Raw genomic sequence first — 16,692 nt, forward strand, 5'->3', positions numbered from 1 at the left:
AACATTTCCGCCTGGATCTTGACCTTGATCTTACTCACTACTGTAGCACCAAATGCACCGGCAAAGGGAGTGAATGCCGCGCTTCCTTCTTCCTAGCCAGTCAGGACGACATCGTTTCGCATGTATGTCGGGTCTTGGACTTTGTGAAGAAGCATTTCAAATTGACCTTAGAATTCAGGCCTCGCGCTGTATCGAGCGTTGGTGCGGCAATGCGGTCGAACACCGTTCCCGCGTGATCAGCAGAATAGTCTGCGAGCGATCATTGCGCAGGAGTTCCAAAAGAAAAAGGATTGGCAAAGCATTCCTCTGTTGAGAGTGGCTTTCCAAGCTGGCTACGAGGTACAATATTCCCACCATAAATGGAAAGACTATGAATGTTTTTGCTAAATATTTTATTTACTACCTCCAGGCGAACGATGTCCTCGCGTCCTCTGCTAGAGGAAGTGTAGAAGGCACATCAAGAATACTGAAGCTTCTTCATGAGCTCGGCCCCTCACTTATTGAGCGTCCATCGCTCAGTGTGACGAAGAGTCCCGACCATACTCGGCCAAATGGGAACAAGAGCAAGTTTCACCCACCAGCTCCGTACCCTGGCGCGTCCCCGGTTCTGTCCAGACCATACAAGCAAATCAGCGGAAGGCGTCACATTCCCGTACTCGTGAACGCGAATGGCTTTCCCATTCTCCGTTTCAAGAAACCCCAATCGCCATTCTTGAGTCGCATTCTTCGCCAAAAGATAACGCAGCGACATCGTCGAGTCGAACGGATGCATGCGCTTGAGAGCATGATGCAGCTCGCCAATGAAGAGGATGAATGGGATTCGCTGCTTCAGGCACAGCATGGGATTTCTCTTATGCCAGAATCGAAGTGGACGCGAGAGATCCTCTTTGCGTTGATGAACACTAGGGAGGTGCTCAAACAGCAATACGAAGCAATCGGTGCGTTGTCAGCGAGAATGTTGGATATAGTCGAGAAAGAGAAAGAGCTGGCAGCACAAGAAAAGGCAGAGAGATTACGAAGCAAGAGACTGGAGAGACTGGCTCGCAAGCGGGCCAGAGGAGGTCAGGAACATTCGAGATAGAAGTTTGGACGACGTCAATCAGTAGCCGCTATTGGGTTCGTTAATACTTGTTCGTATACACTCGCAGCGGCATTAGAATTTACAAACTCTGCAATTCAGAAATATCCATGGCATTTGTTCTACTGAATCTTTCTAAATGGCTGTGCAGCAAATGTAGTTGAATGCAGTCCCAAAACTCCTCATAAATGCAAGTATCCAGAGATAGCAAGTACGCGCTCAGTATTTCAAGCCCCAACCTTCAACTTTTCCACATCATCAGCCAAATCCCCACCCTCGTAATCTTCGTCGCCCTTGGTTGTCGCGACACCCTTCTCCCAGAGCTCACGTCCCGTCATCTTTTTCTCGTCCTTGGAACCACCTTTCCTTCCCCTTTTCTCCTCTGCCTCCTTTTCCTCTTTCCGGCGGATTTCTTCTTCTTCCAACTCCTTGCGGAATTTTTCTCTCCACTCAAGGAACGATTCGCGTGTCACAATGGTACCGTGAAACTTGCGATTCTCTTCCTCTTCGGCTTTTGCAAGCTGGGCCTCATGAAGAGCGTGCTTAGCCTTCTGGCGCTCGGAAATCAGCAGCTCCGCGCCATCCTTGAGCGTTCCAACTAAGGTGAAGATCATGTCGAATCCCATGTTGTCTTCGATTGTTGATTGTAACAAATCCAGGAGTCGTGCTTTATCTTCCTGAATATCGAGGAAGGGGTGTTTAGGCGCATTTGGCGGGGTCAGGATATCCAGGAGCGGTGCTTCATCAGGATAGGCCTCTGGATAAGACACATTGAGCAAGATGATGGCTGTAGGGTACAATTATCTTGGTTAGCTTCTGCTTTGGAGTATATGCCATCTCATTTCCTCAGCAGGATAAGTGAAGCTAAAAGCACAAGTTCGGGTCTGCGTACGAGGCTCAGGCTCCTCCTCGCCCTCTTCATTTGTCACATCCAAAGCTATCGATATCCGGAATTCCTTCTCAGAAACATCTGTAGAGTGCGACGAAAAGTTAGTCACCTCAAGATTTATCAAGCATGTCTAAATTTCATGTAAAGCTGAAATATCAAAGCGGTGGCTCAAGAGCACGTACCGGTAATCTCCTCAGGGAAAATGGCGCCAAGCACCTCCCGCTCTTGCTGCTGCTCTTCTCTACCCATGATACACGAGAGAATCAATAATCTTCGATAGGACCAGACGTGAATGCGGCGCGCATATGCTCAACCACATGGTGGGGGAGGGTCCAGTCGGACTTTGTGCAGGACCCAATCAGGTTTAGCGTAATGACATAGCATGGTCAGTGTTCTCGAAATTTTGAGACGCAAAAAGAGGATTTACAGCATATATTTTCGAACTTCGTCCTTTGTCCAACTCAATATTGTCAATATTTTCTTTGATTAATTGTTAAAAATCACACAAAGAACCCTTTATATATTTTCAAGCCATATATTCTTCGCCATGGCCAAGTCCAAGGCAGACCAAAAATCGAAGAATAATCAGAAACGCGAAAAGACCATCCTGAACACTACGCAAGGTCACCGCGTATCATCAAGTCAACAGAAGCCTGCCGAGACTCCCGAAGCTCTTCTTGAACAAGCTACGGCCCTTCTGCAAATTGGACAACCTGAAGATGCTCTACCGTTTGCGGAGCGCGCATTGCAACTGTTGCAACCAGACGACGGCGACGTTTCACCCGCAGCTGTGCTTCCAGCGCTAGACTTGGTCGCCGAAATCAACATTGAATTGGGCAATATTGACACCGCCAGAGAATTGTTTCTGACCGCAGCATCCCTTGATCCTGAAGGACTTGTTCCGCAACCGCTGGGCGGTGGCGCAGAGAAGTTTCTATGGTTAGCGCAATTGTGCGAGCAAGGTGGAGCAGAAAGTGTAGTATGGTTTGAAAAGGGCGCCGCTGTTCTTCGAAGAGAAATTGGGGAGCTGGAGAAGCATGGGCATGGGGCTGACGTGGAGTTGGAAGTGGAGGAGAAGAAGGGCAAACTTGCAAATGCCTTATGCGGTATTGCGGAGGTTTATATGACTGATTTGTCGTATGTCTCTCCCTTCGTCCTTTTTCCCCTTTCATTTTCCTTGTAGACTCTATAGCCCTACATTCATCAAGAAGTAAACTTGCTAACAATTCTGACTGCATAATAGGTGGGAAGAAGATGCCGAAACCCGCTGCGAAAATCTGGTTACCGAATCTCTCCTGGTGGCGCCCAATCAACCTGAAGCCCTCCAAACCCTCGCATCTGTACGCATCTCACAGACCCGCTTTGACGATGCCCGTGCGGCGCTTTCCCGAAGTCTGTTGATCTGGAAGGACCTCCCTCCTGAGGATCCCGATGTGCCACAATTTCCCACACGTATCAGTTTAGCCAGATTGCTTATGGAAGCTGAGATGGAGGAGGAAGCGATTGAGGTTCTAGAGCGGCTGATAACTGAAGATGACCACTCCGTGGAAGCGTGGTATTTGGGTGGTTGGTGCTTGCATCTCATGGCCGAGAAGAAGAACGAAGAGCCTTCTAGCGCCAATATTGACCCTGCGAAACAACAAGCCGTGGTTAAAAATCTCGCACGAGCAAGTCGTGCATGGCTACAAAACAGTTTGCGACTATACCAAGCCCTCGAGTATGAGGATACGCGGTTGGGCGAGCATGCTACTCAGCTGGTAGAGGTTCTAAACCAGCAGTTAGGCGACAATGGAGAGGGAGATGATGATGATGAGGCTTGGGAGGACGAGGGTGACGCTGAGGAGGATGAGGACGAGGATGGTGATCAAGAAATGGGCGGTGCATAAGTGACGTTAGTCGCTTATTCATTATAAGCATCGAAGCTTTCCTCTTCCCTTCTCCCGTTACGCGCTTCCATATAATGGTAAATATTTGTTAGGCTTGGAGGCACAAGCTGGCAATGTTCTTCTCGTTGGAGATATCCTATAAGTGATGAGACATGATCATAGCATTTGGGATGGATATTAAAATTCAGACTCAATTCCTTTTCCCCGCGTGTGACAGCTTTGTTTCAACAGCTGTGAGAAAATTGGTAATAGCTCGCCTAGGAGCTCTGTAATTTTCAAAGCTATCGTGTTATATTTTCAGTTCCTCACCTGTGACAATCTTGTCCAAAAATCCAAAAAAGGGACTTATGAGAAACATGGACCATGGCAGGTTTCTACCTGACGCGCATTGCTTTTCATATCACTCACACTTCGCTAGTTTCATGAAACCTCCGAATCAATCGGGTATGTCATTGCGAGGCTTGAAGGAGCTTCTGTATTGGCTGAAACAACTTGACTAAGAGAGGTGGCTAACTATTGGTAATACTGCTGTAGGGCGCATGGTGGAGATGCGTAATGGATTGCGCAGATTATGACTGTGCATAATCGACGGAGCAAAAGCTCAACAAAGATATCTCGTTCATCGCTTGAATTTTCCCCTCACAACGGTCCACCAACGGCTGAGCTTCAAAGAATGACATTGATTGGACTGTCACTGAACCTCAGCGCGCATTTCAACGTGTGCGTTAATGGTGGGGACCCTATAGGCGGGCCCTTATTACGGAGTACAAAATGATCTAGTCTATCATTGACTTTTAAGGAAAGAGATCAACAAGATGCAGCATCTTGCATACGATGCTGTATGTGCGTTACGAGAGGACGGCTCTTGAGTATCATGGGACACCAAAACCTCAAGAGATGGGCAATTGATGATCCTCTTCCCAATCCTGTTGGAAACAAGGCTACGAAGCAACCAATATGCAGGCCACGCAGGCTATGCTTCATCTGAAGCCCCTCCGTTGCTTACACGTCGGGCCGAAAAATTGATGAAGCTCTGAAAAAAACTGTGCCGCAACGCCGCAGCAGGCATGTTGTCGTTAAAATCCCAACGGCCTTGTAGGGTCAATCCCCGGTCCCTTATCTCTGGGTCAATTCCTCGGTCCCTTGGTCGTTGTCCCCACAGGCAGGATTGTTGTGTCGGCCAATAATGTTTCATGAGAAGTGTAGGGAGAGCTGGATATCAACCAGGCTGAAGAAGGGGTATCGACTGGAGATAGCATGCATATTTGGATATCGGTACACGCACTTCGAGACACCGGTACTTGGGCATTGATCGTGGTGGCTACATCAGTAGACGCCGATATCATTGATATTTGGAATTGAGACAGTGTTGAGAGGACATCTCCACATATGTCATTCTCATACGATATTGCGTTACGAACGCTGGATGATCGACGCCCATCTCCATCCCTTGGGTTCCAAGGCATCTGCTTCTTGGGAAGAAGGAAAGTGCTCTAAGTTAGTGGGGAGCAAAAACTCTTTGGTGATGTTCCAGCTGCGGTTGGTTGACACCCCTGAAGCAGAGTCCCCAGTTGGATGTGACCAGGCCCTATCGGGTCGGTTCCATCTCAATTTCAGCTACAGGGAGCGAGGTGTACGGGCGGTTAATTGGTGGATAGGTAGGTGAACGACCAGGTCGAAATAAACCCCACTTCTGATCCAGCAAGGTTTTTTACTTTGTCTTGGTTTTTTCTGATTATCATCTTTGTTCCCTCCCAAGGGATCCTACTGTATTTGCAAATTCGTCAATTGACATTATTCATCTTGGATAAGAACGATTTATTGATGAACAGTATCAACGGATGACTAGCTGGAACCTGTGGACAAGGCTAGCCATGTGTCCGCAATGGGAGCGACCTTCCTTTTTCTACGCCTGTGGCTTTCGGTCCGCGTTGCCTCGCCTGGCGCATTGACGCATTGACGTGCTTTGACCTTTGGATTTACCAACGAAATGCGACGGCGACCCATGGTCGAAAGAGGGGCGTGCATCTGCACTTTTCTTTTCCCTTGTTTTCTAGCCTGTTTATCAAGCTGTACACGGACATCAGATATACCACTGTTATACCACTGTCGGTGTGCATTTACCATCTAACTTATTGTATGGCTGCCGATCCAGCTCCTCATCTCTTGCGCACCGTTTCACCTTTTCCGTGAGAGAAAAGGAGAAGTTTGCTGCTCCACAGCTGCTCCACAACTACCAATGAAGTGTGGCTTTGTGTGACGCGCCCAATCCAGCTGGTTTGTTCGTCTGCTCCGATCCTCCGAACGTCTATATGTTTCTGCCAGCAGACAAGAGCCGTAACGCCTTATCCTCTCCGCCTGTGGCTTTATTCTGCTCTCTCGGTCTCGCTCTCCGCGCGTAGGAATTGTCAATCATAACCATGTCCCCTTTCTGTTCAACCTCCCCACTATTTGCGCCTTCCTTATCCGAGGCGCATGTGGTTTTCCCCATTTTCCACTTTCGGAGCATCAAACCTGACTCGGTATCCCTTTTCCGGAGTCCAGTTCTGGGACGCTTTGCTTAGTTCCCATACTAGTGAGAAGCCATTGATAGCCACATTTTACTTACGGAGTAACTGGAAGTGTGCAAAATGGTTAATCATCTCCCCTCGTACTCGTAATTTTTCAGATCTACCGGAGTAATGAAATTGATTGGCGGACGCTATCATCACTGGCCATTCAATTTTTCTTGTCTGAGAGATGCGGGTTGTTCTGTCTAGACGCAGCTATCATAACAGTATTGGCGCGAATGGTTTTAGTACAATGGCATCCTCCAGTTGATCATTCGTAGAATTGCATGGGGAACCAAACGCCAGACGCCATTTCCGCCGTCTAGGTCGCACAATTTCCAGTACTGCGGCTGCTGCTTGTTCACCCACTCACATCCCGCAGTTCTCCTCCCACCTTCACACCCACGCTCTAACTTACTCTACTCTGTTTCCTCTGTGATCGATCGACCACCAATCTCCTTCCCCTCGCCTTGACACTTTTGATTGCCTCTTCTTACCACACTTTCTTCTTCCACTCTCTACAACCAAATTTTGCTGTCTATCGAATTCCTTTGAACCGCAACGTCTCACTGTAAAGTTGGCTTTACTCTCTTTACCGCCTCGGTTCGTTATCGATGTTGACGCTGCGCTGAACCTCTTGGCCCTAACTTTCTTCCGCCGCCGATTGACGCCGCATCGATGTCTTGACTTTCTCTTCGAACTTCTAATCCAACCAACGGCATCTTGCATACCTAGCCTACATCAATGGTTGGACCCTAAAAAGGATATCGTTTCGCCATATCAACTTTCTCCCACTCAATTCCGCTTGGGCGCTTCCTGTTTTAAGTCATCAATCGACCCGCCCCGGACTGTGACGCCTCTTATTCGAGGACATCTTACAGAGACTCATGCAGTCGCATACTCCAACCCCATTACAAGTATAAACTATTTCGGATGATTTGGTACCTTTTATATCCATTCCGTGGGTGCGTATCTACTCGTTTCACACCAGGGTTCCGCTGGTAAAAATCGTGACCACCGAAACATTGAGCTAAGCTTTGCTATATAGCACGACCGAACCGCCCGTTCTCAGTCCGGACCATCCCATCCGACGTGCCTTTTTTCGACATGGGACCTCCACGGCTCGCCATCCTGTTCGGTCCATCTTGATCTCCGTGGCCATTGGCATCCTTCTGTGCTATCCTCTGCGCTACCTCTACTTCAACCCCACCCCGGGCGCCTCTATATTACCCCACCATGTTTGGACATCCGCCCGTCCGTTTAGCGGCACCGAAGAAACAAATGCTGATCTGGAGATACATCAAATTTGGGTATATGGAAACTACATGGGAGCGTTGGAGCCGCACGTCCTGCAGGAGGCTCTGGCTTTACAGGACGCATTGATTGCAGACCCAGCCAATCTTGACGCCGAGGATGAGGAAGATGGCCTGTCGCCGTTGCTCCATGCAAAACCTCGCGCCAATTCAAATGCATCAATTCGTTCCCGTGGCCAATCGCTAGCTTCCCGTCGTTCAAACGATTTTGATTCTCGAGACTGGTTTTTCCATTCGCCACTGCTGTACTGGAACTGCTCATCAGCTGAGATTGCTGCCGATCCGGACATTCTGCGCACAATCAATTCGCGTGCCAATTTTACTTCTGCCAACGATTTCACCCTACGGCATTCTACCGTGTTTGCAGGAAAGTCGTTTAAAGGAGACCGGCTCGTGGCCGCAGACGCGCTCGTGATTTCTCTATTGTCGAAAATCAAGTCCAGCGTTACCGAGGATTGGATTGGCCGCGCACAGAGGCTCGTAAATGCTGCTCCAGGCCGATGGTCGCTGTACTCCAGTGATCCGCTTGTTGCTCGCCCTTGGCTATATGAGTTCCGCTTCCAACCGATGAGCTTGCATGACGACTTTTTGCTTGCCTTGGCGTACCTCTTCATGGCTGCTTACGTGGGGGTCAGTCTCAGTAAGATGCGAGCGGTGAAGAGTCGGTTCGGTCTCGTAGTCACGGTCATTGTACAGGTGAGTGCGTGGAGGAGAGAGAATTGAAGCATGAATCAAGACTGGCGGCATGACTGACAGATGGTTTTTTCTAAAAGATTGCTACGTCCATCATGGCTAGTTTTACTATTTGCACCATGTGCAGAATCAACTTGACGGGCATTCCGCATGAGGCATATCCATTCGTGGTTCTAGCAATTGGTCTAGAGAATATGTATGCTTCAACTTCCGATCTTCAATGGCATTAGGGAATTGGAAAGGGAGTCATCAAACTAATCACTGCGAATGTAGGTTCCGAGTCATCAACGCTGTCCTTGCCATTCCGGGTGAGATGCCTACGACAACGCGTCTAGCAACCGCTCTCGGTGATATTGGGCACTTGTCTCTGGCTTCGGCTGGTCAGAATCTGTTGATTCTCGGCATCCTGTCCAAAGTTGTATCTCCTGGCGTTGCAGCCTTTTGCGCTTTCGCAGCCGTGGCGCTGGTTTTCGACTTCATTTTCCATCTGACGTTCTTCGTCGCCGTACTGAGCGTTGACGTACGGAGAATGGAGCTACAAGAGTCCCTGGAGCGAGTAAATGTCGAGAAGACTGATGCCGCAAAGTCCGATGCCAAGCGACAAACGTGGAACGAAGCTCTGTACAAGGGCGAATTGCCGTTTAGTACGCGAATCGCCGGCTCAGCAATCTTGATCGCCTTTGTCGTCGCGCTCAATGGTCACTTTTTCGAGAACGAGACCCCGGTCCAAGTCACGACGCGATTATATCGGTTGCTCAAATCTTCTGGTACAGAGAGGACAGATCCCACTCCAGCCAGCCTGGAGCCGGTCAATCAAGCTCGAACGCCCACGGCTTGGATGCGGCTCCAAGACCACGATACGGCAAAGGAGCTGATTGATATCGTCAAGCCACATGCCCATCGGATCATTGCTCGTGTCCATGATCCACTGGTTTTTGTCCTTTCGGGAGCAGATCGAAAAGGTGGTCACACTGTCACGCCCCGCTTTTCGGAATTATTCCACAGGCTACTAGAAGAGCACCTCCTTTCTTTCGTCTTGGCTTTGATTATAACTCTTGCCGCTGTTTCCCTTCTTATGAATTATCTTCTCTGGAATGAAATCCAGGACGGACCCTCAGACACAGAAGAGCGGCTATTACGTGTCAAAACCTTACCCGCCGCTCATGATCTCGACGTGGCGCAGGTCGTCGCTTCGAGCCGTGGTGTCTTGGTATCGATCGCGCTCGACCGGTCAGTATGCGTCTGGTCACCAAAGAGTGGATCAGATGTTTTTGAGAATCGCATTCTCCGCGCTGATGCTGTTGGTCGACCACTGTGGCCTGTCTCTGCGTGTGCGATTGATGACGCGGCGCAGCTGGTGGCCATTTGCTCGGCTTCTGGTCATATCTATGTGTGGAGCGTGGCCGAACATCACTTTACAAAGTCATTGACTATCGATTTAGCAGAACAGCAACCGTGTGCATTCTTTTTCGCCCGGATTCGCACAGGAGATTCGCTGGGTCTTCGTCTTATCCTGATCCGCCCAGATGGGTGCATGATTGAGTCAGATATGGAAACTGATGAAGTCGACCAGCTGCAGATATGCCGTAACCCGCTTGTGTGCGCGCGAGTTATTGACAATCCCAAGGCTCAAATTAACATTATTACTGTTTCCCGGAGCGGCTGTATGCACATTGTCTCTCGCGACTTCAACCACTGGGTCTCAGAAGGCTTGGAACTGTCCAAACCACGTCAACTCCCAAGCGGCAAGATCATCAAAGTCAAGTCTGTTGTGCCCGTACCAGCCCTGGGCATGGTGCTCGCCGTCAAGCTTTGCGAGATCGACGTCATTGACCTTCACTATCGCACCGTCATCCGAAGCTTGCAAACTGGCCAAGTCAAAGGACAATCTCTGCGTGTCATTCATTCCCCAAGACGGCCGTGTCTTGCTTGCGGCGCCTCAAGTATTGGGTCATTCTCCATTGTGTACACCGAAGCTGAAACGCACGATTGCATGATGCACACCTTCACCTCTGGCCGGCCAGGAGTTCCTTTATGTCTGACATCCCGTTCCACCGGCCGGGGCCCAAGTTGCTGTGGTATCGAGTACGCAGAAGAATCCCTGCACTGGGTCGAAAACTCTAGTGCATGGGAAGCCACAGGAGTCAATAACGTGGTTGGCATCCGCCAGGTCCCTGAAATTGATGATTCTGGCTCTTCATCTTCCTCCGACAGCGGGTCCTCTTCTTGTGATCTCAGCGACTGCACGGGCATTGGAGCAGGCATCCTCCGTAAACGCAAAACAACCATGACCAAAACCTCTGGCTCTTCTACCCCCACACATCTCTCCTCTTCTACCTCTCATCATCGCCATCCCCACCATCCCCACTCTTCTCCATCCACACCTCGTCCCCAGCGCCGCCGCCGGTCTAGCCCCTTCGGCGGTACTACCGCTTCCACCGCCTCTTCTTCCTCTTCTGACGAAAGTGGTTGGGAGGCCTGGATGCTCTCTGCTTCTGGCGAAGTTCGCACTTCTCCCCTCATCCTCGACAATGACGTCCCCGGCGCAACGGCGAGTCTGAGTTCTTCCAATCGTCCATTTTATTCCTCTCTCCATCTTCTCGTCAGTAAAGCAGGCCCGATTACCCAGCTCGGCAAACGGTCCGTTGTCGTCGGCTTCGGAAACGTACTCAAACTCCTCATGGTAGGTAACGAGCGGTTTACCGAGGCAAATGATCCGTATGACGATATAGCGTTTGCTTCTGTCGGGTATAGACGCAGACTCGTCGGCAGGAAAGCATTATAACGACCTTCTACCTGTTCCGTAAGCCCGAGGTCGAACGCTTGCGGTAGTCTGTCTGCACGACAACAAAAATCAAAAAATGCGCTCACTTTTCCACCCGTGTCCTAACCTTTTGATTCATTCCCGCCTCCCCTTTTCGCCCCCTTTCCTTTTTCCCCTGTTATATTGTCATTTCTTGTCTTGTCTTTTCACAACAGGCGTTTTCCAAGGCGTTGCATTCTGCGTATGGAATTCTCATATCGCATGTGACGGAAGGTTCAGGTTTCCCTTTTCTATCGAGGCTATGGTCTTTTTTTCCCTTTTCTTTCGTATTCATTTTCCTTTTGGCGATATTTTTGTGTGTGTGGGGTGCGCTTTGGGATATTAAGCGTGTAGATGTGCTCCTGATATCTTTTCTCTTCCTCCTTCCCTCTTCTTTACTTCTCTTCTTCTTCTTCTTCTTCTTCTTCTTCTTCTTCTTCTTCTTCTTCTTCTTCTTCTTCTTCTTCTTCTTCTTCTTCTTCTTCTTCTTCTTCTTGTGTATTATATACAAACTCTCTATACCTTTTTTTCCCTCCCACCCTCTTTTCTCTCTTTTGTATCCATTTTTCTTTCTTCTTTATCTCTAAGGAATATTGGAACCAATGGCTCTTTCACCGTATTTCGTTCTTCCGCGCTATCTTCTAAGGGAAAAAAATCGCAACGGACGGCCCTTTCACCTTATTTCGTTCCTTTATTTCTTTTTTTTTCTTTATATATTACCCAAGGCCGGTGCATGACCTCGACCTCGCCTCCTACCAAGAACATCTCTCTGTCTTCTGTCTCCTGTCTTCCCTAGGACTGTAGACGCAAATTTTTTAAAACAGAACAAATTTCAATACCTTTTCTTTCGTTTTGGTCACGTAATTTGTTTGAGTATGTGTAGATTAATGATGACTGATAGAATTATCAGTACTACGGTTACGTGGGATGATGATGAATTTTTGCGCCGGTATCAGACTGATACTCTGACGACTACTAGTGTATTGCATGTATGTGATTGCGCTGTATGTATATCCATGCACTTCTGACCTTTTGTTTTTGAAACCTGTGATTCGATTCAAGGTTTTTTGTGTTTATGTATGTGCATGTCCAATGTCCAAGGTCCAAAGTAGGTATACAAGTTGCAATGTCCGGGGTTATATACAGGTCATGGATAATATCCCCCTTTTTTTTGGAAGCACAAGGCGGCATATATATATACAAATATCGTATATACAGACAGACAGACAGACAGACATCCATGCAAATATACAAAAATAATTTACAACGCCATAAGTTTCAGTAACAATACATGGTACATCGATCAATAGGTTTCATCGGTGCCGGGATCATCGGGCGGATCGAATCCCACTTCGCCCGTGATGGCTTTCGTGTAGCGCTGGAGTTGTTGCAATTGTTCGACAATGTCTGTCAGGGCGGCGGAGTAGGCGTATTCTGAATGCACATTGGATTAGTTGGTTGGTTAGTGAGATAAGGGGGGAAAAGGCAAAGAGAAGAATGCAAGGAAAGAAAAGGACGAGATATGTGTATATGTGAGAGTGAGAGTGAGAGTGAGAAAGGGAGAGAAATAGGACAAGGGAAAAAATGAGAAAGGAGAGATATAAAGACGAGAGATAAGACGTGAAAAATAAGAAACGAGAAGAAAAAAAGAAGGCAAATAAAGAGGAAGATAAATTAAAAGAGAGGAAAAGGGAACATACGATAAACATCTGCCCAGCGCCGAGTATATCTCGGCTGATTGGGCATATACGCCTGGTCAGCGGCTCTAAGTTCGGTTTCGAGCGCATGCATTCGGTCCAACAAGCGCTTCCGCGCAGCCGCGGCAGAAGGTAAATAGCGCGGAACGGGGCGGCCAGAGCGTAGCGCGCCGGCGAGGATGTACAGATTCATGAGGATCGCGGCGACAGCATCCCGGCGTACAGAGAGTAAAGCTTCCATGGCGACAGGGTTATCTGCGTACAGCGTAGGGCGGAAGTATAAAGACGATTGCCGCACGGAGATGAGGTGGTCGAAGAACCGCTCCAGTGCGGCAATGAGTGCGCTGGAAGGGAGGGGGTCGAATGGGCCCCGGAGGCGCTTTTTTTTGTGTCAGTGGTCAGGATGATGCGAAATATGGACATAATGGGATGGGGAGAAGGGAAGGTGGGCCTAGAAGAGGAAGGAAATGTGGAAAACGGAAAAGGCGGGAAGACGGGAAGACGGGAAGACGAGAAGGCGAGAAGACGAGAAGACGAGAAGATGGAAAGACGAAAAGATGGAAAAGGAGAACATACAATTTCATGGCGAGTTAGAGCCATTAGTTGGCGTATTCGTACGAAGCCCTCGCGCAATCGACCTTCGAGCATTTCGGACCTTTCTACATCTTCTTTTGACGGCTCCTCGCCCTCGCCGTAGTAAATGTATTTGCCGACAACACCGCGATACAGGATTGCTGCGTGTAGCATCATTGAGGACAGGGACTTACGCAGTTCGTGACGTGCGACGAATGGCCAGAATACCCAATTGACGACCACGGCGGCCATGACGCCGACGAGAAAGGCCACGCCTCGAGTCCATGTCTGCGTGACAATGGACGGTTGGGCATGGTCCGTATATGCGGTCAAAGAGACAACGGTATAACTGATACATCCGATGATGCCAGAGCGCGGGTGCGTGCTCTGCGTGAATCGGTATAGCATGGGTATCATGAAAATAGCAGCAAAGACGCCCATGACGTACGGGCTGCCGTTGCCTGCGCCGTATGCGAGGCCGCCCCAGACGGTTCCAAGCACGGCGCAGAAGCTTCGCGCGATTAAGTCTTGAATGTTACCTCCGCTCTGCAAGTCGTTAGCTGGAGACCATCACAAGAAACGCGAGATAATGAAAGGAGAGTGAAAAGGAAAAGGAAAAGGAAGGTCATACACGAGGATGCATCAGTAGCCAAACGGCAATGACTGCCCACCATCCGTCATTAGCATTCCACCAGCCCCGGCTTTGGTCCAGCCATGCGGGGACTGAAAGCAAAGTAGTCACCAAGACAACTTTGAATGCAAATCTCGACTCAAAGTCCTGCAGCCGGTGCAGGACGGTCCAGATTTTGTACCGTAACTTTGTAGTGGGGTCCCTGGGCCCATCTGAGTCAATTGCTACTTCTCGCTCTTCTTCGTATTGTCCCATTGTTCGGCCTTCAACGCCAGCTGCTTCGCTCACTCGCGGATGGCGAGGTGCCGGTTTATATACTTGGCTTTGCAGGTCATTCATGGTCCTCTCTAGCAATCGCTTGCTTTGGAAAAAGGAACCGGCAGTCAAGCCGCCGCGATCATGTCTAACCTGAGCGTTGCTGCGCGAGAGAGACTTGATGAATGGATAAGAGGGCAAGTTGATGCTCAGTCCTCTGTTGGCTCGTTCAATGTCTCTCACTTTGACAAGCAAGGCTTCAACCTTGTCCGCGGTTTGGCGAACAGGATGAACGAAGAGAAACAGCTGCACGACTTCGTGGTCTGAATATGAGCCTGTCAGACGTGGATCGTTGATGAGAGTTTCATCAGCAGCATCAAACTCGTATCGTTTATCTCGTAGCTCATTTAGAACCTCATCGGCATGTACACCGTCGTTCGCACCGGGAAAGCGTAATGTGAATTGGAGTCTTGCTATCCTCATAAGAACTGTATTAGCGCCAATGATGGCATTGTCCATGGCATCAATCAAATCGCGTGTCGGTTTCGCAAGCGTCTTGCATATCAGCCGCGTAGCTTCCGCAGATATGGATTCCTGAGCCGTTCTCGGGCTCTCATCCCCCTCAATGGCAATAGCCACTTCGTTCTCAATTTTTACAGGGTTGAACAAGATTGTGGTTGTCCGGATGGTTTGAACAGAGCGCATCACTCCCTGGATCAAGTTTCGCAACTCTCGAAGTTCGTCGGGAGCAAATCGAGAGACTGTTAATTCGATAGTAAAATCTCGCACAGCTTGTGAGAGGTCAACAAAGCTAGCTGCCAGTCGGCGTCGAATGGATGACTGATATTGACGTGGAAGTTCCAGGGTGCTTCTAATGGCCTTGAATGAATTATGTATGGCAAATCTGCTCAAGTAAGAATCATCGAAAAAGAGTTGTGTCCCAGGCACCTAGAACTGCATAAAAAAAGTGAACTTACGCCATTGATCGTGTACCGGCATCTGGAGAGACACAGATCCCTACTATCAAGCAGATAGCCTGCCCGAGAACCCAGGGAATTCCATAGTCAAAGACCCGTCTCCAACTAACGTTTGTGCCTACGTCGGCCAAACACATGAAGCAGATTGCAACACCAGCGCAAATGACTGCCTGATAGAATCTCATGTAGTAGCACCGTACCCAGGCAATAATTGCAGTAAATAAAACTAAGAACACGGACAGAATTCCACCATAACCTTCTCGAGAGGGGGCAGTAGCAGTGGATACATAGAGGGCAAGAGATCCCCAGCCAAGACCGGCTGCAGTGCCAAGGATAGTGAGAAATGTCCCATCCAGCTGGGAGCCGACTGACCTTCCGGAGTGATTGAGAACGGCAGAAATAGCCATAATGTAGTTGTAAGGACCCAGCCATCTTCTGCAAGCAGGAATAAGACAAATGATGTAGGCTGCAAAATAACAGATGAACGATTTAGCTAGCTTTACACCAGCCCTGGTTCTGGTCAATCGGTAGGCTAAATGTGTCATGTCATGCCAGTGTTTGGGAATAATTTCCCTTGGCACCCAAGGACGGGGCTTCGATAGGGGAAATGGAAGCGTCTTCTCTGCGTCCTTGAGAAGCTTGACTTTGTCAAGAGGTGGCGGCTGGAAGAACATGGCGTCGAAAAGTCCATCACGATATTCTTCCAACCCATATGTTTCCAAGTCAAGGTCCTCTTGTGGAAGCAATTCGTCAATCCGGTCATGGTTTATACTTGCACGAGCGGACCCAGGTACGGAACTGCCCCGCAGTGAAACACTGGATTGATATGGGCTTCGCCGGTAAGAACCCATATATACTCCAAACGCCGATGACGTTGAACGTCCTGAGGAACCTCCAGCATTCCCCTCTATATCCAGTCTGGGCCATGGCCGCAATGTCTTGTTCGAAAGCCGTCTCAAGGCGCGGGGCCGACCCCGGCTCTCTTCCGCGTCGCCTTTGCCGCCAAGCTGTGGGCGAGCAGCATTGCCTTGTGCAGCTGATTCATCACGTATGTGCTTCTGATGCGATTTCTTGTTCGGAAGACCGGACATTTTATTCTTTCAACACCTTGGTAGGCATGATTGGGTATGAGAAGCGCTCCACATGCAAGGACCCTCAGTCGTGCACTAGAGCGTGAATCGGTAACACCGCTGCGGACGCAATCGCACGTCGATTAGTGTCGAGAAGCATCAATCGGCTCCTTGAGGTCGTGTTTAGTGCACCTGGACCTGTAATTGCAGTGGTGAGTGATTGGTAGAACAAGAGTAATGTGCTTTGTTTTTTTCCCTTTGCTATTGTTGAACGGAGA

The 16,692-nt window shown here is 49.2% G+C and overlaps 5 protein-coding genes across 5 annotated transcripts; 3 read left to right on the forward strand and 2 right to left on the reverse strand.

The window, feature by feature from the left end:
- Positions 1 to 73: 73 nt before the first annotated feature.
- L228DRAFT_283474 (hypothetical protein) lies at positions 74 to 1,193 on the forward strand (the record flags this gene model as incomplete). The annotated part of the gene is made up of 3 exons (XM_018336119.1): positions 74 to 122; positions 179 to 339; positions 410 to 1,193. The coding sequence occupies 3 exons, from the start codon at positions 74 to 76 to the stop codon at positions 1,079 to 1,081; spliced, it is 882 nt and encodes a 293-aa protein (XP_018187868.1). The 3' UTR covers positions 1,082 to 1,193.
- On the reverse strand, positions 1,185 to 2,266 carry L228DRAFT_247979 (RWD-domain-containing protein). Its single transcript, XM_018332763.1, has 3 exons — positions 2,150 to 2,266; positions 1,971 to 2,048; positions 1,185 to 1,865 (listed from the first exon to the last, which is right to left on the reverse strand). Exons 1-3 carry the CDS (start codon positions 2,214 to 2,216, stop codon positions 1,306 to 1,308), a joined length of 705 nt encoding a protein of 234 aa, XP_018187869.1. The 5' UTR covers positions 2,217 to 2,266; the 3' UTR covers positions 1,185 to 1,305.
- Positions 2,267 to 2,427: 161 nt separating this feature from the next.
- L228DRAFT_247980 (TPR-like protein) lies at positions 2,428 to 4,143 on the forward strand. The gene is made up of 2 exons (XM_018332764.1): positions 2,428 to 3,104; positions 3,211 to 4,143. The coding sequence occupies exons 1-2, from the start codon at positions 2,515 to 2,517 to the stop codon at positions 3,851 to 3,853; spliced, it is 1,233 nt and encodes a 410-aa protein (XP_018187870.1). The 5' UTR covers positions 2,428 to 2,514; the 3' UTR covers positions 3,854 to 4,143.
- A 3,584-nt stretch (positions 4,144 to 7,727) lies between these two features.
- L228DRAFT_268791 (hypothetical protein) lies at positions 7,728 to 11,193 on the forward strand (the record flags this gene model as incomplete). Its single annotated transcript, XM_018335196.1, has 3 exons — positions 7,728 to 8,411; positions 8,489 to 8,604; positions 8,682 to 11,193. 3 exons carry the CDS (start codon positions 7,728 to 7,730, stop codon positions 11,191 to 11,193), a joined length of 3,312 nt encoding a protein of 1,103 aa, XP_018187871.1.
- A 1,112-nt stretch (positions 11,194 to 12,305) lies between these two features.
- Positions 12,306 to 16,673, reverse strand: L228DRAFT_221161 (hypothetical protein). Its single transcript, XM_018330261.1, has 5 exons — positions 15,345 to 16,673; positions 14,113 to 15,271; positions 13,485 to 14,027; positions 12,912 to 13,287; positions 12,306 to 12,645 (listed from the first exon to the last, which is right to left on the reverse strand). Exons 1-5 carry the CDS (start codon positions 16,433 to 16,435, stop codon positions 12,515 to 12,517), a joined length of 3,300 nt encoding a protein of 1,099 aa, XP_018187872.1. The 5' UTR covers positions 16,436 to 16,673; the 3' UTR covers positions 12,306 to 12,514.
- Positions 16,674 to 16,692: the final 19 nt, after the last annotated feature.

Source organism: Xylona heveae (genome assembly GCF_001619985.1).
Source record: "Xylona heveae TC161 unplaced genomic scaffold L228scaffold_6, whole genome shotgun sequence".
Lineage (NCBI taxonomy): Eukaryota > Fungi > Ascomycota > Xylonomycetes > Xylonales > Xylonaceae > Xylona > Xylona heveae.

Coding starts and splice junctions, on each gene's coding strand:
- L228DRAFT_247979 (XM_018332763.1), bottom strand. CDS start 2,216: ATGGGTAGAGAAGAGCAGCAGCAAGAGCGGGAGGTGCTTGGCGCCATT. Junction 2,049..2,149: donor TTTCCCTGAGGAGATTACCG/GTACGTGCTCTT, acceptor CGCACTCTACAG/ATGTTTCTGAGAAGGAATTC. Junction 1,866..1,970: donor CGAGGAGGAGCCTGAGCCTC/GTACGCAGACCC, acceptor TGTACCCTACAG/CCATCATCTTGCTCAATGTG.
- L228DRAFT_247980 (XM_018332764.1), top strand. CDS start 2,515: ATGGCCAAGTCCAAGGCAGACCAAAAATCGAAGAATAATCAGAAACGC. Junction 3,105..3,210: donor GTTTATATGACTGATTTGTC/GTATGTCTCTCC, acceptor ACTGCATAATAG/GTGGGAAGAAGATGCCGAAA.
- L228DRAFT_221161 (XM_018330261.1), bottom strand. CDS start 16,435: ATGTCCGGTCTTCCGAACAAGAAATCGCATCAGAAGCACATACGTGAT. Junction 15,272..15,344: donor GCCGGTACACGATCAATGGC/GTAAGTTCACTT, acceptor TTACTTGAGCAG/ATTTGCCATACATAATTCAT. Junction 14,028..14,112: donor GGCTACTGATGCATCCTCGT/GTATGACCTTCC, acceptor AACGACTTGCAG/AGCGGAGGTAACATTCAAGA.